Below are 25,962 nucleotides of genomic sequence, written 5' to 3' on the forward strand. Positions count from 1 at the left end.
GTATAAGAGAAACTTTGAATATTTTTGTGTTCCACTGTTAACAACCTGACTCCTCAAACTAATATATTTACACAGTCACACATATACACGCATACATTTATTCATATGCTGGCAGTTACACGTATGTAATTATGTTTATGATTTAGAATCACACATCATTGGAAATGCTTGGTGAAGACATACTGCACTGCAGGCCTCAGGTTCTTTTGATCAACCAACTTACCACTGGAATCAAAACTTATTCTGGATCAAATGACAAAAAGCAAAACAGAACTTTGCTATTTGAGTTTTCATGGATGCAGACCACAGAGGAAATCTACAGCACATACACATGTGAGTGAAGAAGTCAGAGCATAATTTGCAAAGTATGTTTTTAAAAATTAAGCTCCCGCTTTTGGATGGATCAGCAAATTTGTGACTGTTTAGTGCTGGCTGATGACAGTAAATGTGAAATTGCTCCACAGATCTGTCTTTTATGTAAGATATTCAATAACCGGTGTTTATCTGAACTAAAACAGAAAAAAGGCAACTGAAATAAGAGGATGATACTATTCTGTGGTGTGTACAAAATCAGACCTGACACGTGTATGAATGTCAAAAACTGACAGTTTTGGAGGTGGACATAAGGGCCGTGGGTGCAGAGAGAAGGGGGCATCATCCGGCCCTGCATCTGCAGGGCGAAGGATTGACATCTTCTCAGCAGTCCCAGCTCACTGCTCTCCTCTGCAACTGGACCGATGTGTTCGCTATCGATGAGGAAGACTTTGGCCGAAAGCGTGCTGTTCACCACCACATTCCGACTGGCACAGCTCCTCCCATCAGAGAGCGGTATAGGCCTGTGCCTCCTAGTCTTTACCCAGAGCTGAGGTCACTACTGCAGAGCATGCTGGACAGCGGGGTTGTTAAGGAGAGCTCCAGTCCATGGGCTGCACCAGTAGTGTTAGTCCAAAAGAAAGATGGTGCACGACCACCCTCTCATCTACTTGGCCGATGTTATCGTTTATTCACACGACTTCCAAAGCCATTGGAACCGTTTGGAGCAGGTGTTTGAATGCCTCGGAATGCACGGATTGAAGCCTCAACAGAAAAAATGTAAGCTATCCCAATGCAAGGTGAAGTTTTGGGGCAAGAGCAAAAAGGGGATGTCCACAGACTCAGATAAGACTGCAACAGTGAGGAACTGGCCAGTGCCCACTACTGTATGGCAAGTTCGCTCCTTTTTAGGATTTGTTGGATATTACCGCTGGTTCATTCCAGGGTTCACGAAGATTGCTGCCCTCCTGCACCAATTATTGTATGGCAACGCCAACTGTCCCGCAGCCCCCATCACACGGTCATCAGCATGCCAGGAGTCATTTGATCGCCTGCAAAATGCCCTCCTGAGTGCTCCAATATTGGCCTATGCAAATTTTCACCTACCTTTCCATCTTTACATCAGTCTGGATGGCTTAGGAACAGTGCTTTCCCAGGATCAAGAAGGCGAGAAGTGCATTATTGCTTATGCAAGCTGGAGCTTACACCCAAAAGAGCGAAATGACCAGAACTATAGCTCCTTTAAGTTAGAACTTCTTGCTTTGAAGTGGGCAATGACAGAGAAGTTTAAAGATTATCTCTGGGGGGCTCAAGTTACTCAAGTGACCTTGGCTTGATACAGCCAAGCTGGGTGCCACGGAGCAAAGGTGGGTTGCCCAACTGGCAAATTTATCGTAAGTTATTAGGTATAGGTCGGGGACAGTAAACCGCAATGCAGATGTGCTGTCACGACTACCTGGAGAAGCAAATTTGGCTGCGGCGGTCCAAATTGCTGAGACCTCACCTCAACTGCTGGATGAACCAGCGGCAGAGGCATGGGCGGAGCACCAACAACGGAATGCGGATATCTGCTTTGTCCGTACATGTAAGGAACAACGTGAGCGCCCTCAATGTGACACTAATCATGCACGTTCCATTTATATGCAGGCACTATTGAAAGAATGGGATCGGTTGGAGATGAAAGGCGGAGTTCTTGTAAGAACCATTACCAAGACTACCACTGGGATGCTGGTGTACCAAGTCATTGTTCCCCCAGAGCAGAGCTGCAGGGTTTGGGAACCATACCACTGTGCAGCAGGTCACACAAGTGCAGACCGTACACTCTCCATGCTCCGTCGCAGGTTCTTCTGGGTTGGTATGAACAAGGATGTATGATCATGGTCTGCTCAATGCCCTACCTGAGTGGTGAATAAAGCAGGAGGTGAAACCAGAGCCCCTTTGAAACCAATACTGACCAGTTAGCCATTTGAGATTGTGGGCCTCCATTGCTTGTCGCTTGGGCGACCATTGGATTGGTACCACTATAGACTGGTTATCACCGATTTGTTTTCTAGATACACCCTAGCAGTTCCAACCGAAGACCAGACTCTCCCTGTTGGCCATGTGGAGGAGCAGACCCATTGGCCATCAAAGCTTCCAGAGCTCCTAAAAGTCTATAATAACACCATTCACAGCAGCACAGGAATGATTCCTCATTACATGGTGTTTGGGCAGCCCGTCTATGTCATTCGCCCAGAGGGAAAGGATGGCCCGGTCAAGACGATTCACAGGAACTTCCGACCATGCCCAGTTGACTACTTCCCTCAAGCTTCCATTGATGCTGCATCTGAAATCACCACAGCACCGCCACGGCCAGATTTGAGTCACGCCCTGCCCTGGGCGAATGCTCCCAGACAGCAGGAGCAGAGCTCCTCTCCCTCCCCTGCTATCGCATCATTTCTCAGAAAGAATAACAGTTGGCCATCTCCGATAACCAGCACTGAGCCAGTGCCTCAAGACCATAGTCCACCCTCCGCACGGATCAGCCCTCTGCCTGGACCGGGTAGTCCCTCAGGGCTGCTAATGTCAAGCAGCAGGAGGCCCCTGGTGGGAACGGTGAAACCGTGGTGGGGACTGCTTCACCACTGAGGCCCCCTGTTCCAACTCAGGAAGCCTCCTTAGAGACAGAAATTGAAGGTCTTAGGGAGGTCTAATATACCGGCAAGGGGAGCTATGACCGATCAAGCCCAGCTGGTGATTCGGCCGAAACGAAGCACCCGTGGGACACTTCCAGTGAGGTGCAGACAATAGCAGATGGTCGGGATGACCACCATTAAAGCTGGAGGGGAAATGTCAAAAACAGACAGTTTTAGGACTAAATGGGGGATGTGTAACTTGTATGTTTTATTGCAATGTTTGAATGCCGTTGGGTCTTCTGTGCATTCTTTTGGATTGCTCTCTCTCTCTCTTTCTCTCTCTCTCTCTCTCTTGCTTTCGCTCTCTCACTCCACTCCTGTTCCAGCCCAGCTGAAGCAATTTGTAACCCTAGCGACAGGCGGGATCAGGCTATAAAAAGGATGATGGTCCAAGATGGCGGGCACTCTCTTTTCCCCCTGACTATGCACTGGCTGGCACCTTGCAGTGACGAACAGCTTTTTCCGATGCTTGTGATTCCATGTCCAAAGGAACGTACAAACTCCTTATACTGTTGGTGTGACCACATATTGTTTGGCTGTCAATCACTCTCAAATGTTATTGTTCCTGCTGTAGTACTACTGCTTTGTTATAATTCTAGCTCCAATTCTAGCTCTATTTCGAGTTCTATAAGCAGTAAAATAGCATTTTATTGAGGTGTTGGACCCGTGTAGACTAAACTTTTGGGGTCTGTGGTTAACGCTTAGATTCTGGCTAACAGTGAGATGGTATCAGTGATTGTAATAAGCATGTGTCAGACCAGACCAGCGAACTGCAGTCCGCAAAGCACTGAAACTACCAAACTGGCACATATATAAAGCAACGGCTCCTGTCTGAGACACAGATCACTCTGTCCTACAGACAGCATGGCTAACACTCCTCTGCTCCTGCTGATTGCTGTCCTGCCAGCCCTGACTCTCTGTGGTAAGATCTGCATTTTACTTTATTTACACTAGTGTTACAATATTTTCTTTTTTAATATTTTGATATATTGTTATAAAGAAACATTTTATACTTATAGTGATCTTACTTCAGAGCTGTTGGTCTGGTGAGGTTGAAAAAAACCTTGACCAACCAAAATAAGACTGGTTCTTATCAATACCTCTTGATACCGGTAATCAATATCTCTTTGCAACTAAAATTCTCTCCCTCTCTCACTCTCAGCCTATGTGGACGTGGGAATAATCAATGGGACTGAGGCCAAACCTCACTCCAGACCCTACATGGTCTCTGTGCAGTTAAACAATCAGCATATTTGTGGTGGTTTTCTTGTGTCTGAGTCCTTTGTTATGACCGCTGCCCACTGTGACAAGTAAGAGTTGAATACAGGACTGACTCTGCTCAAAAGCATGTCTCCTAAAAAGAACGATTTTCATTATCAAATTAAAGTTAGAAATAGACAGTGTTTGTGAATTAACAATCTTGTTCTTCATAGCGGACCTGGTATGACAGTTGTGGTGGGTGTTCATGATCTGTTTGCCACAGATCAGTTCACTGTCCGCATGAGAGTGAGGCGTCGTCTCCCTCATCCTGGTTATAACAACAAGACTTTGCAGCATGACATCATGCTTTTGCAGGTAAATTAATATTTAAAACAAATCTTGAAAATTACAGTTTGTGGCTGTGGGGTAACACCGTGCTAAATTATAAGATGCACCTTTGCTAAGATTGTGAGAGTTACATTTAGGCCTACATTTTTATATTTATATTCATCAGTTCGGCAGATGCTTTTATCCAAAGCAACTTACATGATAAATACATACAACACGTTCATAGCTAAGCTAACATGAGAGATCTGTGATACGGTTTGCTTGGTTGGATGTCATGAAGAATCCAACTGGCCGTGATCTGTTGGGTTAAATTAGCCTCAGCCTCAAATCGATGTCTGTACAGTTGCGGATGAAACCAGGGGAAGTCATGTAACATGTGCTGTGTTTAAATGGAGACTTTTGCGAACAGGGTATGTTCAGGTGGAAAACAAAGCAGTGGCTGATTTTGTGTGTTTTAGTGCAGGTTTGCACTAGCCCTGGTTTCAGCCTCCCAGTTTGTTGCAGATTTTGTGTCAGGGCAAGAATTTACAATAATACCTGGAACTGCCAGTTCCCAGTTCAGAAAGAATGGAATAAACAATTAAATACGTACATACATACATACATACATATGATAGTGTAATACTTTACTTCTTGCATTTTCGGCCACACAAACTTGACTGAGATTCTTAATAATGCTGCCCTGTGTTATTCTGAATGTTAGTTAACTCTGTGGGTTTAAGCAAGAGCATAAGCATTTACATAGTTATAAAAACTGTCCACAGTTGAACATAAAGAATTCACCAGACTTCAATCTGATTTTAGCATTGTTCTGTTACTGAGGCCCAACTTCCTCTATGATAAATGGCCCAGACAAATTTTAACAGAAAGCCCGTGGGCTTAAGATGAAACAGACAATCATACAGGTTAAAGCCCGCCACACCACAAAGCCCCGGCCACACACGATCAAAGCCAATCAGACACACAGAGAGAAAGAGTGTAGGAGGGAGAGAGAACTCATAGTCCCAATACAGTCGAACCCAACTGCTGCAGCTACCCATCTCTGGTCTGATCCAGTAGCATCAGTGAGATCCAGCAGCATCAATCTGCAGACTTTACAAAATACATTGAAGAAGACCACATGAAAAGGCACAAGAGATAAAAGAAAAGGTCAGGATGAACATCTTTTCATACAATCTTTTTTAGTTGTTACATTTTACACCAACTGATGTTTTTGTTTTCACATTAACGCACTGCATTCACACAACGACCCTTGAAACCAGTCACCTATAGTACATATACGAGAACTAGTGTGTAGACGTCACCACTGCGCTTAAAGTTGTTACGTAACCACCCCACTCTCACGCTAACATTTTCACATTAATAATCCGTTCTCTTGTTTTATATATTCAAAATTATATTCAATTACGCACATGCAATTTTTTTTAAAATTCACAGTCATATGCTCACATTTATATTTATAGTTCAGTAATATAAAGCATTTAACAACAAACATCCGCTCAGTGGAAACGTGGTTAGTTTGAACTGCACCATTGGTTTTGGCGTTCTTTTGAAACGGCACCCTACCGCAAGACTCAGGGTCTTTACCGTCAGCCTCAGTTTCAAAGCCCCCATCTCCTTGGCTGCGGTCGGCAGGTGGGGGACGTCGCAGCGGTGTGAAACTTTGACTCAGCAGCGAAGGATTCTGAAATAAAGCAATATACCAGAAAGCATGCTATGTGTTTTGCAGTCAACCACTTTTGCATAGATAACGTTTACGTTTTCATTTGCATTTATTCATTTAGCAGACGCTTTCATCCAAAGCGAATTTCAAGACAGGCAGAATACAAACAGAGCAAGCGGCCATGAAAGGGGCGGTCTGTGGGCATATGTGGCACCGCTAAGCTCTGTGTTAGACCCGATACAAAAGCAAGAAAAGTAGAAGGAAGAGCGAGTGTGAACTGCAGGCAGATACAGGTAGAAACAGATTAATCTTAACTTCATATGGTACGCGTCCAAGACAGTGATAAACAAACAGAATCTCTCTGTTGTGCGTGACAGCTGGTGTTTTGCCATCAGCGTGGGAAGTAGAGATTTTCTTCTTAACGTTCTCAGTGAAGAGGGAACCAAAATTAGACTGGTAACTGTAGGGCTGAAGATTCATGTGTCTTGTTCACAATCACGAGATAGGTGCTTTTAAGTTTTTCAAATGAAGAATAAGACTTGCAGCAACATGCAAGAATACTTTCAGTTCATTTGTGCAATACTGCAACCAAACATGTTCACCATAACAGTGTGCACAGAGGAATCAATCACGAGTTGTGTGTGTGTGTGTGTGTATATATATATATATATATATATATCTTAAGTTGGAAGAAAAACTCCATTAGCAGACAGAGGAAACGTGTGCTGGTATCTCTCAGAGTGAAAGCCACAGCAGTGGGTCAGCAGCTCTGTCTCATGACTATATAAATGTCACAGAGTGGGAAGCTGAGACGACACACGTTTCCCCGAGAAGATGCACGGTCTCTGCAGAGCTCTGCTGGTGACAGCTATCGCCACGGCAACGTTCACTGGTGAGTCCTTTCATTCCAGTGACTTCCATCTGACTGACATGTCGTAGCACTGACGGCTGTCAATCACTGATTGTATGTCGGTTTTCTTCAGCCTCGTTTGGGGATGAAATCATCAATGGAAAAAAAGCCAAGACAAATTCCTGGCAGTACATGGCATCAGTGCAGAGTGACGGAAAGCACAAATGTGGAGGCTTTCTGATCCACCCTAGCTTTGTGTTAACAGCAGCGCACTGTAACGAAGGGTAAGGACCCTTATCAATGATATGCACATAATGGATCTGAGAAATATAATAATGCCATGAATTTACAAGTTTGGTTTTCATGTCCTTGGATCTGACGAACAGATGTCGCACGCTAACTACATGAGGAACAGTTGCACTGTTTACTTTATTTTGTCATTTTCAAAAAAATACTTTTGCTTTGAATTATCCCTGCATGTCTCCATTGCAGTAGTGGTGCAATGACGGTCGTCCTCGGCAGTCATAATATCAGTGCGCAAAGGAAAAATCTGGAAAGATACAAAGTGCAGCAAAGATTCATCTACAGATCATACAGAGAAGCAAAGTCTGGAGATGACATCATGCTTCTGAAGGTAATGTATCTATATAGAATTGTTTTCATCAACTCTATGTAGATATTACATAGACTATTAGACCTTACTGGCTGAAGGACCAGACACAGCCTTTCAGCAAGCAGCAGTGAGTTAGGGAGAAGGAAGAAAACCTCCCTTAGGTTGTGAAAAACTGAGAGAGGCCAGGAGTCTGGAATAGGGAGTGTACCCCTTTCTGATGGCAGCAGGTAGTTGTATGAATAGGTTAGTATGATCAGGTCCGTTTTATGGAACCGTGGGACAGGTAACAGGAGCACAGGTATCCATCATCTTTGTAGACGTCTATGTCGAAGATTATTTATGGATTCTGCAAAGTACCAAAAAAAAAAAAAAGATTCAAAGATGAAACGGAATTCAAAACTTTTCTTTTTCCTTTTTAACGTGTTTCAAGCTTTCCAGAGATGTCAGTTTAAGCAAATATGTGAAAACAGTCAAGATTCCAAAAAAAGGAAGAATCATCAGGCCAAAGTCCAAGTGCTTGGTCGCAGGGTGGGGTTTTACTGAAAAAAATGAAACGTCAGACGATCTTCTGGAGGTTAGTGTGCAGACCGTGGACCCGAAGATCTGTCAACATCTGTGGGGGAAAAAGAAAGTTACACTCCCACGCAACGTAATCTGTGCTGGAGGCTACAAGAGCAGAAATGGAGCATGTGAGGTATTTGTCCAAATGAAAATATTTATCGCTCTACTCAAATGAAAATAGTTGTTATCTCAGTCCTTGATTTATTACTGTTGTAATGAGTGATAAATGTATCGTTTACAGAAGGATTCTGGCGGTCCTCTGGTATGTAACGGTGAAGCAGTGGGAATAGCGTCCTTCAACAGCGGCAACTGCATGCGACCAGACCGCCCGAATGTTTACACGCAAATTTCAAGTTACAGTTCCTGGATTGCAGAAACGATCAAAAAATGAAAGAAAGATTTTCATCTTCCCCCACCTTCTCTGGCTGCTGATATTTCTGTTCTGTTTTTTGTTTGTTTGTTTGTTTGTTTGTTTGTTTGTTTCACTTTAACTAAAATCCAGGCTTTGTCTATATTTTTTTTGTAATTACCTTTTTGTTATCAAAAGTTGTAAACATGTGGAAATGTATCCCATCGTTTTTTAATGTGGACATTTAATGTGATATGCGTGTTTAAAAAGTGCTTGTACAATTGAATATTTAACTTCGGTTGTTTGGAGGGGGAACACCTGGTCCTCATGGCACAGAAAAACTGTCATTAACATAAAAAAAATAACCATCATTAGCATAGCATGGTCACTACGCACTGATTTTGACATCATGACGCAATTCGATGTAACAACCACTGTGTTAACTATACTATGGCTGAGGTGTGCTCTCACAGTTTGTAACACCATGTAAAAAAAACAGTATTGTGACATATTATGTCACACCAAGCATCAAACAGAGAAACCACACAACAAACTCCCCGTATATATAGATATATATGTATAAATATGATTTCATATGACTTTCCACATGACTTGGCAGTATGAGGCAGTCTCTGGTGCAGTATTGAAGTTCTAGACAGTTCTAGAATGAAATTTATAACTGTCTCGTCCTAGTGTCATTACTTTATTTAGACAATGACAAATAAAGTGTTTTCAGACTTACTTACTTTCATGATGAGTCATAAAATAGTGAAAGGACAAGGTCACGCTTTGCTGCCATCTTTATATTCTACGAATGCGGATGATATCGGTTTGTTATTGTCTTCCCGTTTGTCTTTTTTTTTTTTTTTTCTTTATTGGGCTGAACGCACCGTTGGTCGAACCGTTTGCTGAGGCGCATTGTCTTGTAGATTTGAAAGTGTTTGGTCCCCACACTGATCCCTGTCTAAATGAGAGCTGTCTCAGTTGCCCAACTGTTCTACATTATAACCTTGTGCAGTTCATGCAAAGTCCCAACATAAAATGCTAAATATCAGAAACAATTTGAAAAAAAAAAAACTGCCCTGGATATTGTTCCCGTTCTCACAAGAATGACGTCATGCCATTATAATGCTTCTTCATGGTCTTACCTCTGTTCATGCAGACATGCAAATGACTTTTTTCAACATCATATGAATCCTCTGTTGCTCAGTTTCTGCACCACTCATTTCACTTTCACTTTCCCTTTTTATAAAGTTCACACGATACATGCGATACAGCAGAGAACTACGCGTACCACAGAACCAACAAAACATAGATATTTATGTTGTGAATCGAACTGAGTGAGAATTCTAATGCTGGGGTGTTACTATGGCAACGAGTGAAGTGAGCACAGCTGTGAAACTCAGCTCTCTTCTGGAGAAACATGAAGATGCTAAAAATGTAAATGTGGTTTGCTGAAGGGGCTCAGTCCCCTCAGAGGCCCCACGTCAATATCTATGAAAATGCGAATTAAGAATCCTGAAAAAAAAAAAAAAAAAAAATTCATGACACACCCTGTAAACTCATACTTCTATCTGTTCGTAGGTTTAAATCCATGCTTTTAACTCAACGGTTTAAAAAAAAAAATGAAAATATTTTGTTAAAGATGATGAAATGTTCCTTAGTGGAAACACGTGGTTTTGCATCTCATATGTCTCCGGTTTCATGTTGTGTCGTGTGACCATCTCACCGCAGAAAGATGGCCTTTACTGTCAGACGCGTTCCCACACGTCCTGGATGAAGAATTCAAAAGAAACAGAAGGAGATCTGCTCTGAATAGGACATTGAAATCTGGATACAAAGAATGTAATAGATATTGCATGTAGAAGACCGAGAAAGGTGCATAGCATTACATTTTGTTAAAATAATTCACACAACCATTCCCCACCCACACGCCAAATGAAAAACAGAAAAGTGTTGAGAAGTGTTTTGTCAGTTGTGTTAACCACAGATAAAGAAATGACTCAACTGCACAAATGATTCTGCTCTGAGAATCTGATCAGGAACGTGATCATGTATTAAATGTTACGGTTCGCGTCGTTATTGTTTAATAGGTTGTGGTTAATGTGTTTAATGTGTGAGAGAAAAAAAAATAACATCCTTCAAAAACTGCAGAAAAAAAAAAAAAAACACTATGATGTCATAGTTAAAAGGTAAAATTATCTGGAGAAACGGATCTGGTGGAGGAGCCAATGCACACCCGTGACCATGCTGCCAGGTTAGCTGTGGGGTCGCCATGGAGATTACTGAGACTTCCTCTTTTGTACTGTGCAATTTCTTTTATTATTCCTTTGGTTTGACTCTTGTCACTTAAACTTTTTTTTTTTTTTTTTTTTTTTTTTTACAAATACAATTTTTAAACAAATAATTTTTATAGCAAGATACTCTATGTCCGAACAGTTAGCCTTGCGTCGCTGAACTTAATTTGGATCATAAATAAATAACATGACAAGTGTCGGGCTTTTAGCGGCAACAGAGTAAAAAAAAAAAAACGGCTTTAACTTTTCTCAGTAACACCTCGGTTTCATTTCCAGACTAAGGCTGGATTTTACTGGTTGGCCTGATGACAGTCTACCTGACTGACTCAGCAACATGACTGCTCCTATGACTGGAAGCCACTAACACAACCACCCTGGTTAGAAGGGTTACCATGTGGTAAACTACAAAAGGCTTTTCCGCGTAAACGTTTAACTTTAAAGGAATGAAACTACTCATAGATTAGACATGTAAACAGCTTTTTTTTTAGAACTTGGTGACGGCATCATTCTTTTCCAACCTGTCTTTTATGTCAGTTTTTTAAAATTGTTCTGTAATTTTTTTTTTTTTTTTTTAATGTTTAAGTTTTTGAGAAGCGTTGTCATTTCACAACGTGAATGAGTGTTTACTGGAGGCCTCCGGAGTGAGATGCATGTGACTCTCTGAGTTGTCCGACTGTAACCTGACCGATGACTCTGTGCTTTCATATTTATAGGCAGCCCCGTGTCGAAATCTTAGAGGAGCACTAATGCATCTGAAGACATTTCGCCACAGTCACCTGCTGCACAGTGTGAGAATACAGAGCGGCCAGAGTTTGCCAGGTAAGACCACTGCGTTTATCACTGTTTTATAATTAAACGCTCGGGCCGCTAAGAGGGCATTTACTGGGGCAATTTGGATTTGGCTCAAAAAGCAAAATTGTCAGAGGTAGATTTACATACTAACTCAATTTTTTTCTGAAAAGGACCTTTGGGGTTTCTTTGGTGCAAGACTGAAAAGTAGCAAGGTTTGTCTTGGTTTGTTGATGAAAACTAGGGTAAACACAAAATGCCAAACATTTATGTGTAGATATCAGTCTTTTCCCCCTTAAAATAACATCATCACACCACACAGCGAGCATCTGACTGACAAACTTTTTTTTTAAATTATTTTTCTTTGCATTAAATGGAGTTTCCATCATCAGTCTGAGAGAGTGTACGAGAGCAAGACACATATATCTGAGCTCCCCTCTCTGTGAGTCGCTTTTAATAAACTTCTTCGTTTTTAGTGATTCGCTTATTTCTGTATACCAGTTCATGTGTTTCTAGTCATCATTATATCTCAGCATCATGTGAAATCCTGTGGTGTTTTTGAAGATCATCAAACACAGCTCAGTGGAAACACGTGGTCAGGATGTAGTGCAGGGTTGGTTTCGTGTGCTGTGTCAAGCGACCACCCCACCACAAGTGCAGGGTCTTTACCGGAAGGTTTTTTCTTTCTCAGATGACGCTCTTTGGCTGCAGCCAGAGGCGAACGGCGTGTAGGCAGCTTAGTCAGCAGCCAACTGCTTTAAATGGAGAAAAAATCGGAGGAGCGCGTTCTTTTGCTTTGCACATCATCACTGGTTTTGTGGTGAGATAAAACAGAAGAGACTCACATTTTCTCTGAGGTATGAGAAGCAGCTGCATAAGTTCAACGTCGGCTGAGAAAATCTGCCTCTGCATGAACAGCTGACGCCTCGGTTTAAATCCACGAGCCAAAGAGGAGTTAATTCTTAACTGGGAAAATGATCGGTGATTGAGAGATGAATGATGTGGCATTCTTGCTGTTCTATTCAGTTTAAAAAAAAATAAAGTCAACTTCTAGTGGCTCAATCCTATGAGAAAATTGATCTGTTTCCGATGACATCTTTTCACCAGCTGAATAACTGAGAATGCAATTAGAATGCAACAAATACAATAATCTTGCAAACAACAATGCAACAGCTGCAATTTCATTAGCATAAATTAATTTCAGCATAAATCTGTCAGATGATTTTTTTTTTTTTGGTGTTTTAGCAGTTGTATTGAATCAAGTTTAATAAAAGTTTTGAGAAATTAATTAAGTAGATAGTATCGATAGTTTCAAGAGTTCAATTGATTTAGTTTGGTCATTAATTTAATTCTATGATCAGCTTTTGGGGGTGCTGCTATTGTTGTTGTTGTTGTTGTTGTTCTTAGCAGAAAGTGACACAGAACCTGTCCACATATTGAGGAAATGTATTGAAACTGAGGGGAGACTCAGAGAAAACCACATCTGGGTGAAACAGTCTCCTTCGAATGCAGACATTTTCGTTCGTGGGGCAGGACATGCCCCCATCTGGTTGACAGTCAAATCAGTCATGTTCAAGTCCTGAGTGGTGTGTGAAGTAAAACCTGATAGCTGATTGCAGGGCTAATTATTATCAATTATTAGTCATATGCTCATTAATCATAAGGCAAAAGGAAAAATGCGTATGGGAGAAGCACACCTCAGAGATGAAGTGCAGTTCTCACTGAGGTTAATTAAGGCGGACAGAGCTTTTCATACAGTACATGACAAACAAGTCCAAGGACATGTGTGGAGGTTTACAAGATAACTTTTCTCGCGGAGCACAGAATACTTGGTGTTTGCTCTCAGGTGTTACAGATACACAGAGGCCTTGTCTTCCACATAATAAATGCTCATTGTTGTAACATACAGATACATTTTGCTGCATATAGTAATTAAGCAAGCATATAGGTCCCTATAACATTAATACTTCATCATGACAATAGTCATGAGGCACTTTCTCCTTCTAAAAGTCACGGTCAAAATGTAGAGTGATACTTTTCAACTTAATTTCATTGCTTTTTTTTTTTTTTTACCGTCTTCAACACAGAATATGCTGAGTGCATTAACAGTGTTTTGTTGTGTGGCTTCTTCTTTTAGGAGTGCAGGCACATTCCTGCACGTACTTAAATAGCACATAAAATGACACTTAGCATTGCAGCTTAGAAACTTAGTCAAACAGAACAGAATAGTTTGAACAATCTTAATGCTTTAAAATAATTTTAACACTTTGTAGAAGTAATAAACTTTTTTGTGATTTTTTTTTTTTAAACTCTTACATCTTTTAAAATGGTGTAAAACTTTTTTTTACATTTTTTTTTTTCGAAGAGAGTTTGAAGTAGCTGCTATCAGCCTACAGAGGAAACGTGTGCTGGTATCTCTCAAAGTGAAAGCCACAGCAGTGGGTCAGCAGCTCTGTCTCATGACTATATAAATGTCACAGAGTTGGAAGCTGAGACGACACACGTTTCCCCGAGAAGATGCACGGTCTCTGCAGAGCTCTGCTGGTGACAGCTATCGCCACGGCAACATTCACCGGTGAGTCCTCTCATTCCAGTGACTTACATGTTGTAGCATTGATGGATGTCAGTCACTCATTGGATTTTGGTTTTGTTTCAGCCTCGTTTGGAGGTGAAATCATCAATGGGAAAAAAGCCAAGAAAAACTCCCTGCAGTACATGGTGTCAGTGCAGGTTCATGGAAAGCATATCTGTGGGGGCTTTCTGATTGGCCACAACTTTGTGCTAACCGCTGCCAGCTGTGTCCAAAGGTAAAGACCCTTATTAATGATATGTACACAATGGATCTGTGCTAGTTATCTATCGGATGTAGATGTGAACAATACAAGTCATTTATTCACAAATACAGTCTTCATGTCTCAAAGCTGCTAAATAAGCATAGCATTTGCTGCAGCAATATAAGATGTCACTGAGACTTTGGGTTCTTAATAATATACAAGGTGAGGCTATTAAATCGACGCTGGGCTTATGTAAATAGAACCACAGCATGCATGCACAAATTACATGGTACACATTGACCCCTGATTTAAACATAAACAACCCCTGAAAGTTTCAATCTGCCTGTGTCTTCAGTTTGTTGTGACGCATCGCTTGAAGTAGATTTTAGTGTTTTTCTGATGTGTCGTAAAAATGGTTGAACAAAACAGCGACCGAATCTTTCCCTGTGCTAACTTAAGCTTACGGGGAAGAACGCATGTCACGTGCACGTGTGCTCGAATAGGACAAGTGATTTTGTGAAGGTCGAGCGGGTGTCGAAGATGGTGAACGTTGTGGACGTCCATGCACGTCAAGAACCGACGTTCCAAACGAACAAATCGTTCGAAATGATCAACAACTCAGCATCGGAATGATTGCAGAAATAGCCTCCCTCAATAAAGAGACTGTTGTTCAATAGTCATTATTAACGTTATTAAACTGTTATTAAACTGTTATTAAACAATCTTTAAAATTGAATGACAGAATTAGTCTTCTTATTAAATAGCCACACTCAGTCATTCACTCACTCATAATCTAAGCCACTTATCCTAATTAGTGTCGCAGGGGGGTGCTGGAGCCTATCCCAGCGCTCATAGGGCGAAAGGCGAGGAAACACCCTGGACAGGTCGCCAGTCTATCGCAGTTAAAAGCCACACTTCATACCTATATCCATATTTATGTCTATAGATATAAGTATAGATATAGATACAGATACATATATACTGTAGATAGTCTGTGTGGTTGTCACATGTGTGTGTTTTGTTTGTTTTATGAATCTGTTCTGATTCCTCCTCCCTCCCTACAGTGGGAAGAATGACACTGTCAGTGTGGTTCTTGGTTTTCATAACTTGAAAGGAAATGGGAAGGAAAATCCACAACCATACAAGGTGAAGAAAATACGCAGGCCTGATTCATACAAAGAGCCGAGGAAAGGGGATAACATCATGCTACTGGAGGTACAGTCCCTACTGTGGACACTTAATCATCTGTCATATTTAGATAATAGCTGAACAAGCATATACAAGTCATTTGGTACAGATTTATTACAGGTTACAGTAGAATCAGTTTTCTAAACCAAAGCCTACACATATAAACCATGGATTCTTGTCTTGTTTTCACACATAGTTGGAGCTTCCTAAAAAAGTCAAAGTGACAAAGGTGGGTATTCCGAAAAAGGACAAACTCATCAAGGCAAACTCAAAGTGCCTGGTGGCCGGATGGGGAAGGAATGCCACAGACAGCAGGAAGGACACCGTGGACGATCTCCTGTATCAAAACGTGAGGACGGTGAACCTACAAACCTGCGAGCATCAGTGGAAAGACCAGAAATTCACACTCCCTCCAAACATAATCTGTGCTGTTGGTGACAAGAACGCCAAAGACGGGGTTTGTGAGGTATGTTTCGAACATAAATTGTTTATCCGCTATTTTTTCCTCCATTGCGTCCAGATGAGATTGCAGATATTTGACTATTGGTACAATACAGAAAAAGGGATCTGGATTTAAAATGCATCTTTTTTTGGGGGGGGGTTTCTACAGAAAGACATGGGAGGTCCACTGGTCTGCGATCGTACTGCAGTTGGCATCGTTTCCTTCAACAGTAAACGCTGTGACCATCCTACTGTTTTCACGCAGATTTCAAAGTACATCGAGTGGATTAACAGCGTGATCAACGGAAAATCTTAAATCCTCTTTCTTTTCACCTTGACGTTTGAATGTCTGATGGCCTCTTATTACGAGTACTAAAACACATATCTGAGATTTAAGTTATGACTGATTTGAGTATTACCTCAACATTTAAGGCAAAAATATGAATTAATAATAATCTTTTATATTTTTTCATACTTTATTTTTTGTATTTTTCCTTATATTATATTCTTTATATTCTGTTTATGTCTATTTTAAATTTTATCCTTACATTTCTATCTTAACGCTTTTTTATCTTAATGGACAGTTGTTATAAGCAATTCACTGCTCATTGTACTGTGTATGGTTGTGTGTGTGTGACCAACAAAATTTGAATTTGAATTTAAATTTAATGCTAACATATTAATATATTTCACTCTTTCTTTAAAGGCATATAAAAAGATGGGAATAGAACTGTTCCGGACTCCTTGCATTTCTTAGTAACTATAATTCAATTCAGAGTCACACTAGGGTTGCATGGGGGGGGAGGGGGGGGCATGGCAGAGATTTTCATCTGCTGGTGCTATGGGGTTGCTTGACTTTTCAGCGAGGGTACTCTGAACTTTAGGATTTTCCATTAATTTGCCGGTCGCTACAGTTTAATTTCTACTGCAACACCCCCGACACACGTGCACATATGCAGTACCCACTCCGTGACAGTTACAATGCCATTCTGCGTTCAACACAAGTCAAAATATTCAGCTCGTGGGATATATATGTCAAGTTAATAACCCAGCCTACTTAAACACACCTCTGAATATTAAGTTTCACACAATTATGCCACGGGCCAGGGCTTGCACACAAGCAGCAAGCAACAAACACAGGTTTGTGCACATTTCAGCCTCAGATTCTGAGATCACAAACTCATGCTACCAGCTGCCAGCACCTTGACTAATGAATCAACAGTATTCTATTCCATAGACCTCATGTTATATGAATGAGCATCATACAGAGATAACTATAAGGAGTCAGAATTTGGAGCCTACCCCAGCGCTCACTTGGAGAAAGGTGGGGTGACACCCTGGAGGGGTCGCCAGTCCATCACTGGTCAGGCACACAGACAAACACACTCACACCTAAGGGCAATGTAGTGTCTCCAGTTCACCTGACTTACTTGTCTTTGGACTGTGGGAGGAAACTCACGCAGACAAAGAAAGAACATGCAAACTCCACGCTGAAAACACTCCCAGCTAAGAATCAAACCCAGGACCTTCTCGCTGTGAGGTGACAGCGCTACCCAATGCTCCACTGTGCCCCAGCAGTCAAATATGAAAAAGTCAAAATTCTAAATAAACCACACAAATTTCTTGGGAGTGTTAGGGGGGGCGCTATGGCTATCCTAGGCCAGTGGTGTACTGGCCATCGGGCATACCGAGACAAATCCCAGTGGGCTGGCCGCTGCATTGGTGGGCCCCTGGACTGTCAAAAAAAATCCATAAAGTTTTTACCGGCCCTCTCTGTGTGCCTGTCATTCAGGCTCATGAGAGTGTGCTGTGTGGGTGTTCTGAGACTGGGCTCATTGGCCAATCACAACCAAGTTAGTTAAAGAGCGTTACATTCTGGGGATGCCCCCCCCCCCCCCCCCCGCAGCAGAAAAGTCCAGGGCTAAATGTCTTTCTCAGTACATCCATGTCCTAAGGGTAGCTACAGCACCCACAAGCCCTTCCCTGGCGTCACCCATGGAACTGCACAATGACTTCTCATAGATTTTCCTATCAGCAAAGCGAATCAAAGTCTCCCTGAACAATCAGATTTACTTGGGTGAACACATTCCAGGATCTTCTCCTCTCTCTCTCTCTATAATACGGTAGAGCTTGTTCTCCTGCAGCTTAGAGTCATTTTGGAGAAGCTGATGACTTTAAATAGCATCTAACTCCTTACAAAAACCATGGATGCAACAACTAAAATACGGATTTCAACATACATATAGAAGAGCAAATAATTATGACAATAAATGATGTGATTTATAACAGAAGTTCAAGAAAAGAATTTTCAGTCCTTCAAAACGAATCCTCCAATGAGAGTGCTCTAATGAATAAAGCAGTGACTCACCTCTCTATTCCTTTTCTTCAGAAAAAAACAAACAAACAAATAAAAAACACTTCCTCCCCCATGCTTACTGCTCTCTCTCTCTCTGCTACAGGCCATCACTCCGGTGGTCTCCAAATGAGCGTTTTCAGATTCAGGCCACCCACTGTCATCCCAAAACACACGCTCCAAACCCCAGAACGTCACTGGTCACGTTCACACATCACTTTTCACCAACACTTGCAGCTGAGCTCAAAGCACCATAAGACGCCACTCCCAAACGCCAAAGCCCAAAGTCATCACCCGAGTTCACCTCCGTCTCTACCGTTGGACTGATCAGCCTGTGTTAATAAACTGGTACCTCACACATTCACTTGTTCTACATTGTGTTTTCTTCCTTTCTGACAGAACAGCCACAAAAAGGAACATTAATTAGAACACATGAGCTACACTGGTAAATCACAAACAATGTTTAAAGAAATCGATGCAACTTTTAAATGAGTGACTATTTTACTGTTCCTGGCATATTTTTCAGGAGGGATACTTTAACTCTACTAAGGGTACTTTTTTTTTTTTTTAGTAACAGTACTTCTTCGTGTACACTTTCCAGACCCTGGTAAACCTTGTGAGGGTGTAATCTGGACTAGCAAAATGAAAATCAAAACAAAAAAAATGACAGCATTTATCTAAGCAAATAATATACGGTGAATATTTAGAGCACTGGAACACACAACGTGAAATCGGTGCAAGGCATTGCGTTCGTAGACATGTGCCTCTTGACAAGATTTAGGCTGTCTTTAGACTGTCAGTTTACCACAGATTCACCACAGATTCTCAGAGGACTTTTCTTCTTCTTCTTCTTCTTCTTCTTCTTCTTGGGTCATGTCTTAAATCTGTTAAATGTGAGAAGCCACGTCTTCAGTAACGTTTCTCAGAAACATTTCTGAAACTTTTTACAAAACCACATCACTTTCACAGTGTCTGGAATGATATAATCCATGCTCTATTCGTGTTAAGAAATACAAACCGATATGTCTGGTTGAAACTCGTGATCCGTCATCAAAAAGGGAATCATATTTTTTCTTTCAGAACATGCATTAATATGAATTTGCTGAGTTTGAATGACTGACTGACCATCTTGCCACTTTTCTGTGTTGCTACCTTCATATGGTCACCTTGTTTTCTTTGTACGCTGATTCTAACTGGCTGGATAAGGTTAAACTCTTTTCATGTGGTCACATAATACTTTTTCTGCGTTTCAGTGCTTTCAGTCCTATTTGCATTGTAATACGCGTAGTAAAGTAGTGTGGCAGGAACACACAGAGTTTCTGAACCAATGAACTTCTGACGTCATAGTACCCAGTGAGCCAATGTCACAGTCCACTGGTAAAGAAGACGCAGTCACGCTTTCCTCTCTGCATGGTTTGAGATTACCATTGCATTAAACTAAGGAACAGTTCTTAGTACGTAATCTCGATGTATGTTTCAGTCCGGGGAATCCCTTAATCATTATTGCGCCTATAATGGTTTGCCATTGTTCATACGCTTAAACTCGCGCTAAAACAACAGCTGTTATTCTATGGTGTTATCAAACGCCTCTTAACAACATTTAAAAAAAAAAAAAACGTTGGACCGTCAGCTTACCACAGATTCGCCACAGATTCTCCGAGAACCATTTCTTTTTCTGGGTCATGTCTTAAATCTGTTAAATGTGAGAAGCCAAGTCCTAAACAACATTTCTCAGAAACGTCTCTAAAGCTTTTTACAAAACCACATCACTTTCATCATGTCTGTCTCACAGAGTGTGTGGCTTGATATAGTCCATGCACTATTCGTGTTAAGAAATAGAGACCGACACGTCTGGTTGATACTCATGATCCGTCATCCAAAAGGGAATCATATTTTTATTCTCAGAACATGCACTCATATGAATTTGCTGCGTTTGAAGGAATGACTGACCACCTTGCCATGTTTCTGTGTTGCTACCTACATATGGTCACCTTGTTTTCTTGGACGCTGATTCTAACTGGCTGGGTAAGGTTAAAATCTTTCCATGTGGTCACATAATACTTTCTCTGTTATTCAATGCTTTCAGTCCTATTTGCATTGTAACAGGCCCGGCGCCAGGATGAAGTGACTGAGGAGGGCAAATGTTTTTACAAAGTAAAACAGTAGGTCCCCATCCTGCTATGCCTTTTTCTGCAATTCTTTTTTCATCCAGTGGGTGGCAATATAGAGGCGTTTTGACTGGATGCGAACAATTCCCTACCTTACCTTTTCCATGTGCTTGTGCGTCATGACCGTAATATGAAATAGGAATATGTGGGGCAGATTGTCAGGTCACTACTTTAAACTGGTCTGGTGGTAGGTTTAATGAAATTTATTGAATTAACCATGCAATAGCCTCTGAAAGGCTAAATAACAACAACACAAGACTACTCTTTCAAAATCAAATGATACATTTATTTTACAGCAGTGGTGAGGCCAGAATTAAACCTCAGTGTCCTTGCACAATTTAGAGAATCGGAGCACCCGGAACGTAGATCTACAAGACGCAAAATAATAGAATTTATGAACAATTCTAACCACTGAAAAAACGGAGGACTTCAAAAGAAGTTGTTTCATTACTATCACCTTTATGACACTTGAATCTTGGCCAATATTTCTGCCCCCTCGTGGCGCCGGGTGAGCACTGTAATGAGTGCAGTTAAACCATGTGGCAGAAACACACTGAGTACACAGTGCTGTAAATATCCTTAAATAAATCGATTATTTGCACTCAGCTGTGCTTGATTCATGGAACTGTTTGAGAGCAGGGTCATTTTAGGTTAAAAAAAAGCAGCAGTAACAGCTACCGGACACTTTTATTGCCGCTCCGTGGTAAACCAAGGCTTGGAAACATGCCCAGTCCACTGTTGCTGTTGCCTTGTTCAGCTTAAAAGGATCCCCGCCTTCAAAAGAGTACCGTGAATCTGCATCAGCTCCGTGTGAACAATCAATTTACTTCAGGACGTGTGTAACACAGTAAATCAACGTTGGGTAAAAAGAAAAACCAAATAGATACATCATCTGCAGAGGACGGTCCACACGCGGTCAGGAAAAAAAAAAAAAGAAAAAAGAAAAAGAAATGAAAGGAAAGAAACAGAAAAGGAGTGAATAGCCCAACTGTCTTGTGGACATCCGAAACGTGAATTGATTGGTCACATTGAGTCGCACCAAATTCATGGGACTGACCTCAGTGAAGGGGCAGAAAACAACAGCTGACAGACCTGATAATGGTAGAAGCTGGTGGTAGCATCTGAGGTGATGTTGAAGGGTTATTTTGGAGTAATAATAATAATAATAATATCCATTTAGAGCCCAATATCACTATTTATAGTCTCAAAGGGCTTTACATGTCTGTAACAGTACCGCCTGAGAAAGGTGTGAAGCTGTTTCTAGAGAATTGTACAGGCACCAGGGCAATTCTAATACGACTGATAGAGCCAGAGGAGATGAACAGACACGCCGCAACCTGACCAGTCCTCGCAATCCACGGACACACACCTCGGGTAACGGACTGCAGCTTGACATCACTTCAGTGATGAGGGCCCTTGAAGCTATTAGGGAATATGTAGGTGGGTTTGCTGTTTCTGAGCTTCATGTCTGAATCTCTGAGGCTAGACTTGCTAAAGGTTGGGTGTGTACTTCTTGCACAAGAGCGTATCAGAGTTACTTGTTTTTGTGTGTGTGTGTGTGTGTGTGTGTGTGTGTGTGTGTGTGTGTGTGTGTGTGTGTGTGTTTTTAAAGAATTGCACCTCAACCCACTTCAGAACACCCCAAACTGAGACGTCATAGCTGTAAGTTGCTGAGAGGCTACCGGTCTCTGTTTCGTTTGTATTTTGGTCTCCAGAGAAGTCCGCTGTTGAATCGGTTGTTCAGTGTCTGGAGGCGCTCGGCCAAAATACAGAGCTGAGGCACGTCAACCGTCTTGATAAGGTGTTTGGGGTTCCTTCTCTTTGGACACTGAATAGTTTTTGATGAGAATTTCCTTCTTTGGATAGCTGTTTCCACTTTTTCTTATCTCTCCAGTTTGTTTGTTTTTTTTAAATAACGGCTTTACACTCCAAAAAAGTAATTTGAAGGTTTAATCTTGTGGAATCTGTTGTGAAACTCATTACTCTGCCTATTCAGAAAAAAAATCTTTTTTTAAGACTGACTTTTTAGGCAATGAGATCCTTGCTGCTCTTGATAATAAGACCATGGCTGAAAACTCAGACTGCTTCCTGTATATAACCACCTCGTCTGTTTTTATTTTTCCCGTGCTGTGAAAACGTTGGTTCTAACTCACTGGGCTGATCATGCACCTTGACTGACTCAGTAATGACAGTTTCCTTGCCCACATGGGTGTGAAGCACTACCACATCTGCTCTGCTTATAACTGTCACACTGTGGTAAGCCATTTCATCATGACTAGTTTAACAGGCAAATCGAAAAATAAAAATGAAAAAAAAAAATTTGGATGTGAGGCGGAGATAATCTCAAAACATACTAGTTCTTTTATTGTTTGATTTGACCACCATCTTTTCTTCTCCCGCAAAATTCTCAGGTTACAAATGCAGATGAAGTAGCTACATGAAAAGTCCCGCCTGAAATCATGTTTGTGCTAACTGGGGGGGTTCAGTTGTGGAAGACTGTGAAAAAGAGATTTAAAAATTCCAGCTCTGGCTGACTCATGTCCTACCAGAACCGATAAACATCTGGTCACCGTCCACTGGAAAAGAAGACGCAGTTATGCTTTCCTCCCTGAATGGTTTGTCATTATCACTGCATTTAAATAAGGAACAATTCTCAGTATATAATCACGACGTATGTTTCGGTCTGGGGAAAGACTTACTCATTAACGCGCCTACAATTTTTTCCCATTGTTCATACGCTTAAACTCGCGCTAAAACAACGACAGTTGTCACCCTATGGTGTTATCAAACATCAAATGGAGGTTAGTGGAAACATGTGGTTGACTGAGCTTGTCTTTCTGGTTTCGTGTTCTGTCTTGAGACCACCACGCCACAGAGTGCTTCTTTACCGTAAGAATTGCTTGTCGATGTCCCTCTTTAGCCGCTGAACTCAGATTACGGCGAATGAAACGCATGGTCAGAAGCGAGTGGGTTTTAAGGCTTTGTACACGACAATGCTTTTGCATGCATGGGTCGTCAGGGGATAGAACGAACAACCCCATAACATTCTCTCAGCGGGTCTAAAAAATAATTGGAAAAGTTCGTGTTAATTGAGAATATACACCGTTTCAATAATAGTGGTTGCATTGACAGCACCGTGAGAACGAGAAGGCCGACTGTGCTTCACGTGGAGTGGTACTAGTGTGCATTAAGCAGAGCCACTAAATGACTCTCAGTGTGTTACTTTGCATTAAAACCAGTTTCAGTAATAATGATTTCACGTTAAATTCATTACATTGGATTTAACACCCCACCCCCGAATTAAGACTAACATATGTTATCACCATAGAGAGGAAGCACGTGAGGACCTAAGTGTCAGAATGAAAGCCGCAGCGATGTGTCACGGATATATAAATGTCAGACAGGGGGGTCTTTAACTTGAGATTCCATGAACACCCCCAAACATGATGCACACTCTCTGCAAAGTGCTGCTCGTGACTGGTCTCACCACACTGGCTTTCGATGGTGAGTTCTTCTATGCCTACGTCTATGCAACACGTCTAAAAGTTTTAGAGCTCTGGTATGTTTTTTTTTTTTTTTTTTACTTTAACTTAATTAACGTGGTGATTTTATTCAGCCTCGTTTGGGGATGAGATTATCAATGGAAAAAAAGCCAAGAAAAATTCCTGGCAGTACATGGCATCAGTGCAGATTAATGGAAAGCACAAATGTGGAGGCTTTCTGATCCACCCTAGCTTTGTGTTAACAGCAGCACACTGTGATAAGAGGTAAGTGCTTGTACTGGTGATTTACAGAGTACATACAGTATATGGCCTAAATGAGCAAGTCAGTTAAGACATTTCCATGTTCTCCTCAGACATGCCACACATAGTGACCACATTTCAACTTTCAGTTTCCATTTTCGAAAATTGTTACTCATTCACTCTCTTTTTACACACTTCCGTAATGATATTTTGACCGTTCTGTGTTTTTTTTTTCTTTTCCTTCTCCAAAATGAGTGCAGTGGCAACATGAGCGTTGTCCTTGGTGACCATAACATAAATGTGAAGAGAAAAAATCTGCGTAAATACCAAATTAAGCAGAAATACAAGCCCGATTCATACAAAGACGTAAAGACTGGTGATGACATCATGCTTCTAAAGGTACAGTGCCCTACTCTGGGCAGTTTGTTATCTGTATTTGTATAGTTCATTTAGACACGGATTAAACCTCATTAATAACCAACCATTTCAGTAAGTACGTAAGCATGACAGTAAGCGTGAAAAAAAAAAAAAATATGACCAAACGTAATGTAATTTTCTCTCTCTCTTTTTTTTCAAGCTTTTCAAGAAAGTCAAGTTAGGCAAAGCCGTGAAAACCGTGAAAATTCCAACCAAGGACAAAGCGGTCAAGCCGAACTCAAAGTGTTTGGTTGCCGGATGGGGAAAAACGGAGCAGAAAAACACGGTGGATGAGCTTCTGGAGGTGAATGTCAACACCATTGATCTGAAAGTTTGCCAGAATGAGTGGAACAAACTGAAGCGAAAACTCCCGCCCAACATCATCTGCGCAGGGGGCTACCAAACCAAAAATGGGGCATGTCAGGTATGAACAAAAAAACATACAAGCTTTGTATGTATGTCTTTACACACATACATGCATTATACATATATGCTGTATATATATGTGTGTGTGTGTGTGTGTGTATGAGTATATATATATATACACACACACACACACACACACACACACACACACATACATACATACACACATATTTTATATATATATATATATATATATATATATATATGTATACACACATACATATTCATACACACACATACTTATGTGGAGGCTCAGACCAAAGATTGTTACATTGTTTGTCTCTCTAAAAATATTTAATGCATTCATAAAGGCTGACCTGTGTGGATGGATGGATGGATGTTCCTGATTTGTTGTTGAAATGATCTTTTCGGCTCCTGTAGGGAGACTCTGGTGGCCCTTTGGTGTGCAGTGGACTGGCAGTGGGCATCGTTTCATTTAACATGGGACGTTGTGACTATCCAAATGTTCCTAATATATATACCCAGATTTCAAAGTACACATCCTGGATTCAAAAAGTCATTAAAGGGGGTTCTTAATTTTCTCTTTCATGGCCTGTCCTTCAGTGCATTAAAAAATTAAAATAGTACTTGCTAATAATGAATAATGAATCATTTTAGATCAGTTTAATAGTTAATGATGTATTTCTGTTGGCTTTCTGCATTTTTGCTGTTGTATCTTTAGAGAATAAACCTCAGTTAAAATGTTGAGCTATTTGTTGTATTGTACATATTATGTATTTGATTTAAAAAAAAAAACAAAAAAAAAGCAGTTCATATAAATTTTTTGTTAGACAT

The 25,962-nt window shown here is 41.1% G+C and overlaps 3 protein-coding genes across 3 annotated transcripts; all 3 read left to right on the top strand.

The window, feature by feature from the left end:
* The first annotated feature begins 3,851 nt into the window (after positions 1-3,851).
* On the top strand, positions 3,852-8,613 carry LOC115820662 (mast cell protease 2-like). Its single transcript, XM_030784300.1, has 8 exons — positions 3,852-3,909; positions 4,150-4,297; positions 4,421-4,562; positions 7,033-7,090; positions 7,182-7,332; positions 7,544-7,682; positions 8,092-8,355; positions 8,464-8,613. Exons 1-8 carry the CDS (start codon positions 3,852-3,854, stop codon positions 8,611-8,613), a joined length of 1,110 nt encoding a protein of 369 aa, XP_030640160.1.
* Positions 8,614-14,174: 5,561 nt separating this feature from the next.
* On the top strand, positions 14,175-16,376 carry LOC115820663 (granzyme B(G,H)-like). The gene is made up of 5 exons (XM_030784302.1): positions 14,175-14,232; positions 14,314-14,456; positions 15,503-15,646; positions 15,822-16,085; positions 16,230-16,376. The coding sequence occupies exons 1-5, from the start codon at positions 14,175-14,177 to the stop codon at positions 16,374-16,376; spliced, it is 756 nt and encodes a 251-aa protein (XP_030640162.1).
* Positions 16,377-24,205: 7,829 nt separating this feature from the next.
* On the top strand, positions 24,206-25,704 carry LOC115821142 (mast cell protease 1A-like). The gene is made up of 4 exons (XM_030784904.1): positions 24,206-24,348; positions 24,585-24,723; positions 24,902-25,165; positions 25,549-25,704. The coding sequence occupies exons 1-4, from the start codon at positions 24,257-24,259 to the stop codon at positions 25,702-25,704; spliced, it is 651 nt and encodes a 216-aa protein (XP_030640764.1). The 5' UTR covers positions 24,206-24,256.
* Positions 25,705-25,962: the final 258 nt, after the last annotated feature.

This window comes from Chanos chanos, chromosome 9 (assembly GCF_902362185.1).
Source record: "Chanos chanos chromosome 9, fChaCha1.1, whole genome shotgun sequence".
NCBI classification, from domain to species: Eukaryota; Metazoa; Chordata; class Actinopteri; order Gonorynchiformes; family Chanidae; genus Chanos; species Chanos chanos.

Excerpts from the sequence above, each read along its gene's own strand:
- LOC115820663 (XM_030784302.1), top strand. The coding sequence starts at position 14,175 with ATGCACGGTCTCTGCAGAGCTCTGCTGGTGACAGCTATCGCCACGGCA. Across the intron at positions 14,457-15,502 it reads TGCTAACCGCTGCCAGCTGT|AATGACACTGTCAGTGTGGT; the intron begins GTCCAAAGGTAA and ends TACAGTGGGAAG. Across the intron at positions 15,647-15,821 it reads ATAACATCATGCTACTGGAG|CTTCCTAAAAAAGTCAAAGT; the intron begins GTACAGTCCCTA and ends ACATAGTTGGAG.
- LOC115821142 (XM_030784904.1), top strand. The coding sequence starts at position 24,257 with ATGGCATCAGTGCAGATTAATGGAAAGCACAAATGTGGAGGCTTTCTG. Across the intron at positions 24,349-24,584 it reads GCAGCACACTGTGATAAGAG|TGGCAACATGAGCGTTGTCC; the intron begins GTAAGTGCTTGT and ends AAATGAGTGCAG. Across the intron at positions 24,724-24,901 it reads ATGACATCATGCTTCTAAAG|CTTTTCAAGAAAGTCAAGTT; the intron begins GTACAGTGCCCT and ends TTTTTTTTCAAG.
- LOC115820662 (XM_030784300.1), top strand. The coding sequence starts at position 3,852 with ATGGCTAACACTCCTCTGCTCCTGCTGATTGCTGTCCTGCCAGCCCTG. Across the intron at positions 4,563-7,032 it reads ATGACATCATGCTTTTGCAG|ATGCACGGTCTCTGCAGAGC; the intron begins GTAAATTAATAT and ends TTCCCCGAGAAG. Across the intron at positions 7,333-7,543 it reads GCAGCGCACTGTAACGAAGG|TGGTGCAATGACGGTCGTCC; the intron begins GTAAGGACCCTT and ends CCATTGCAGTAG.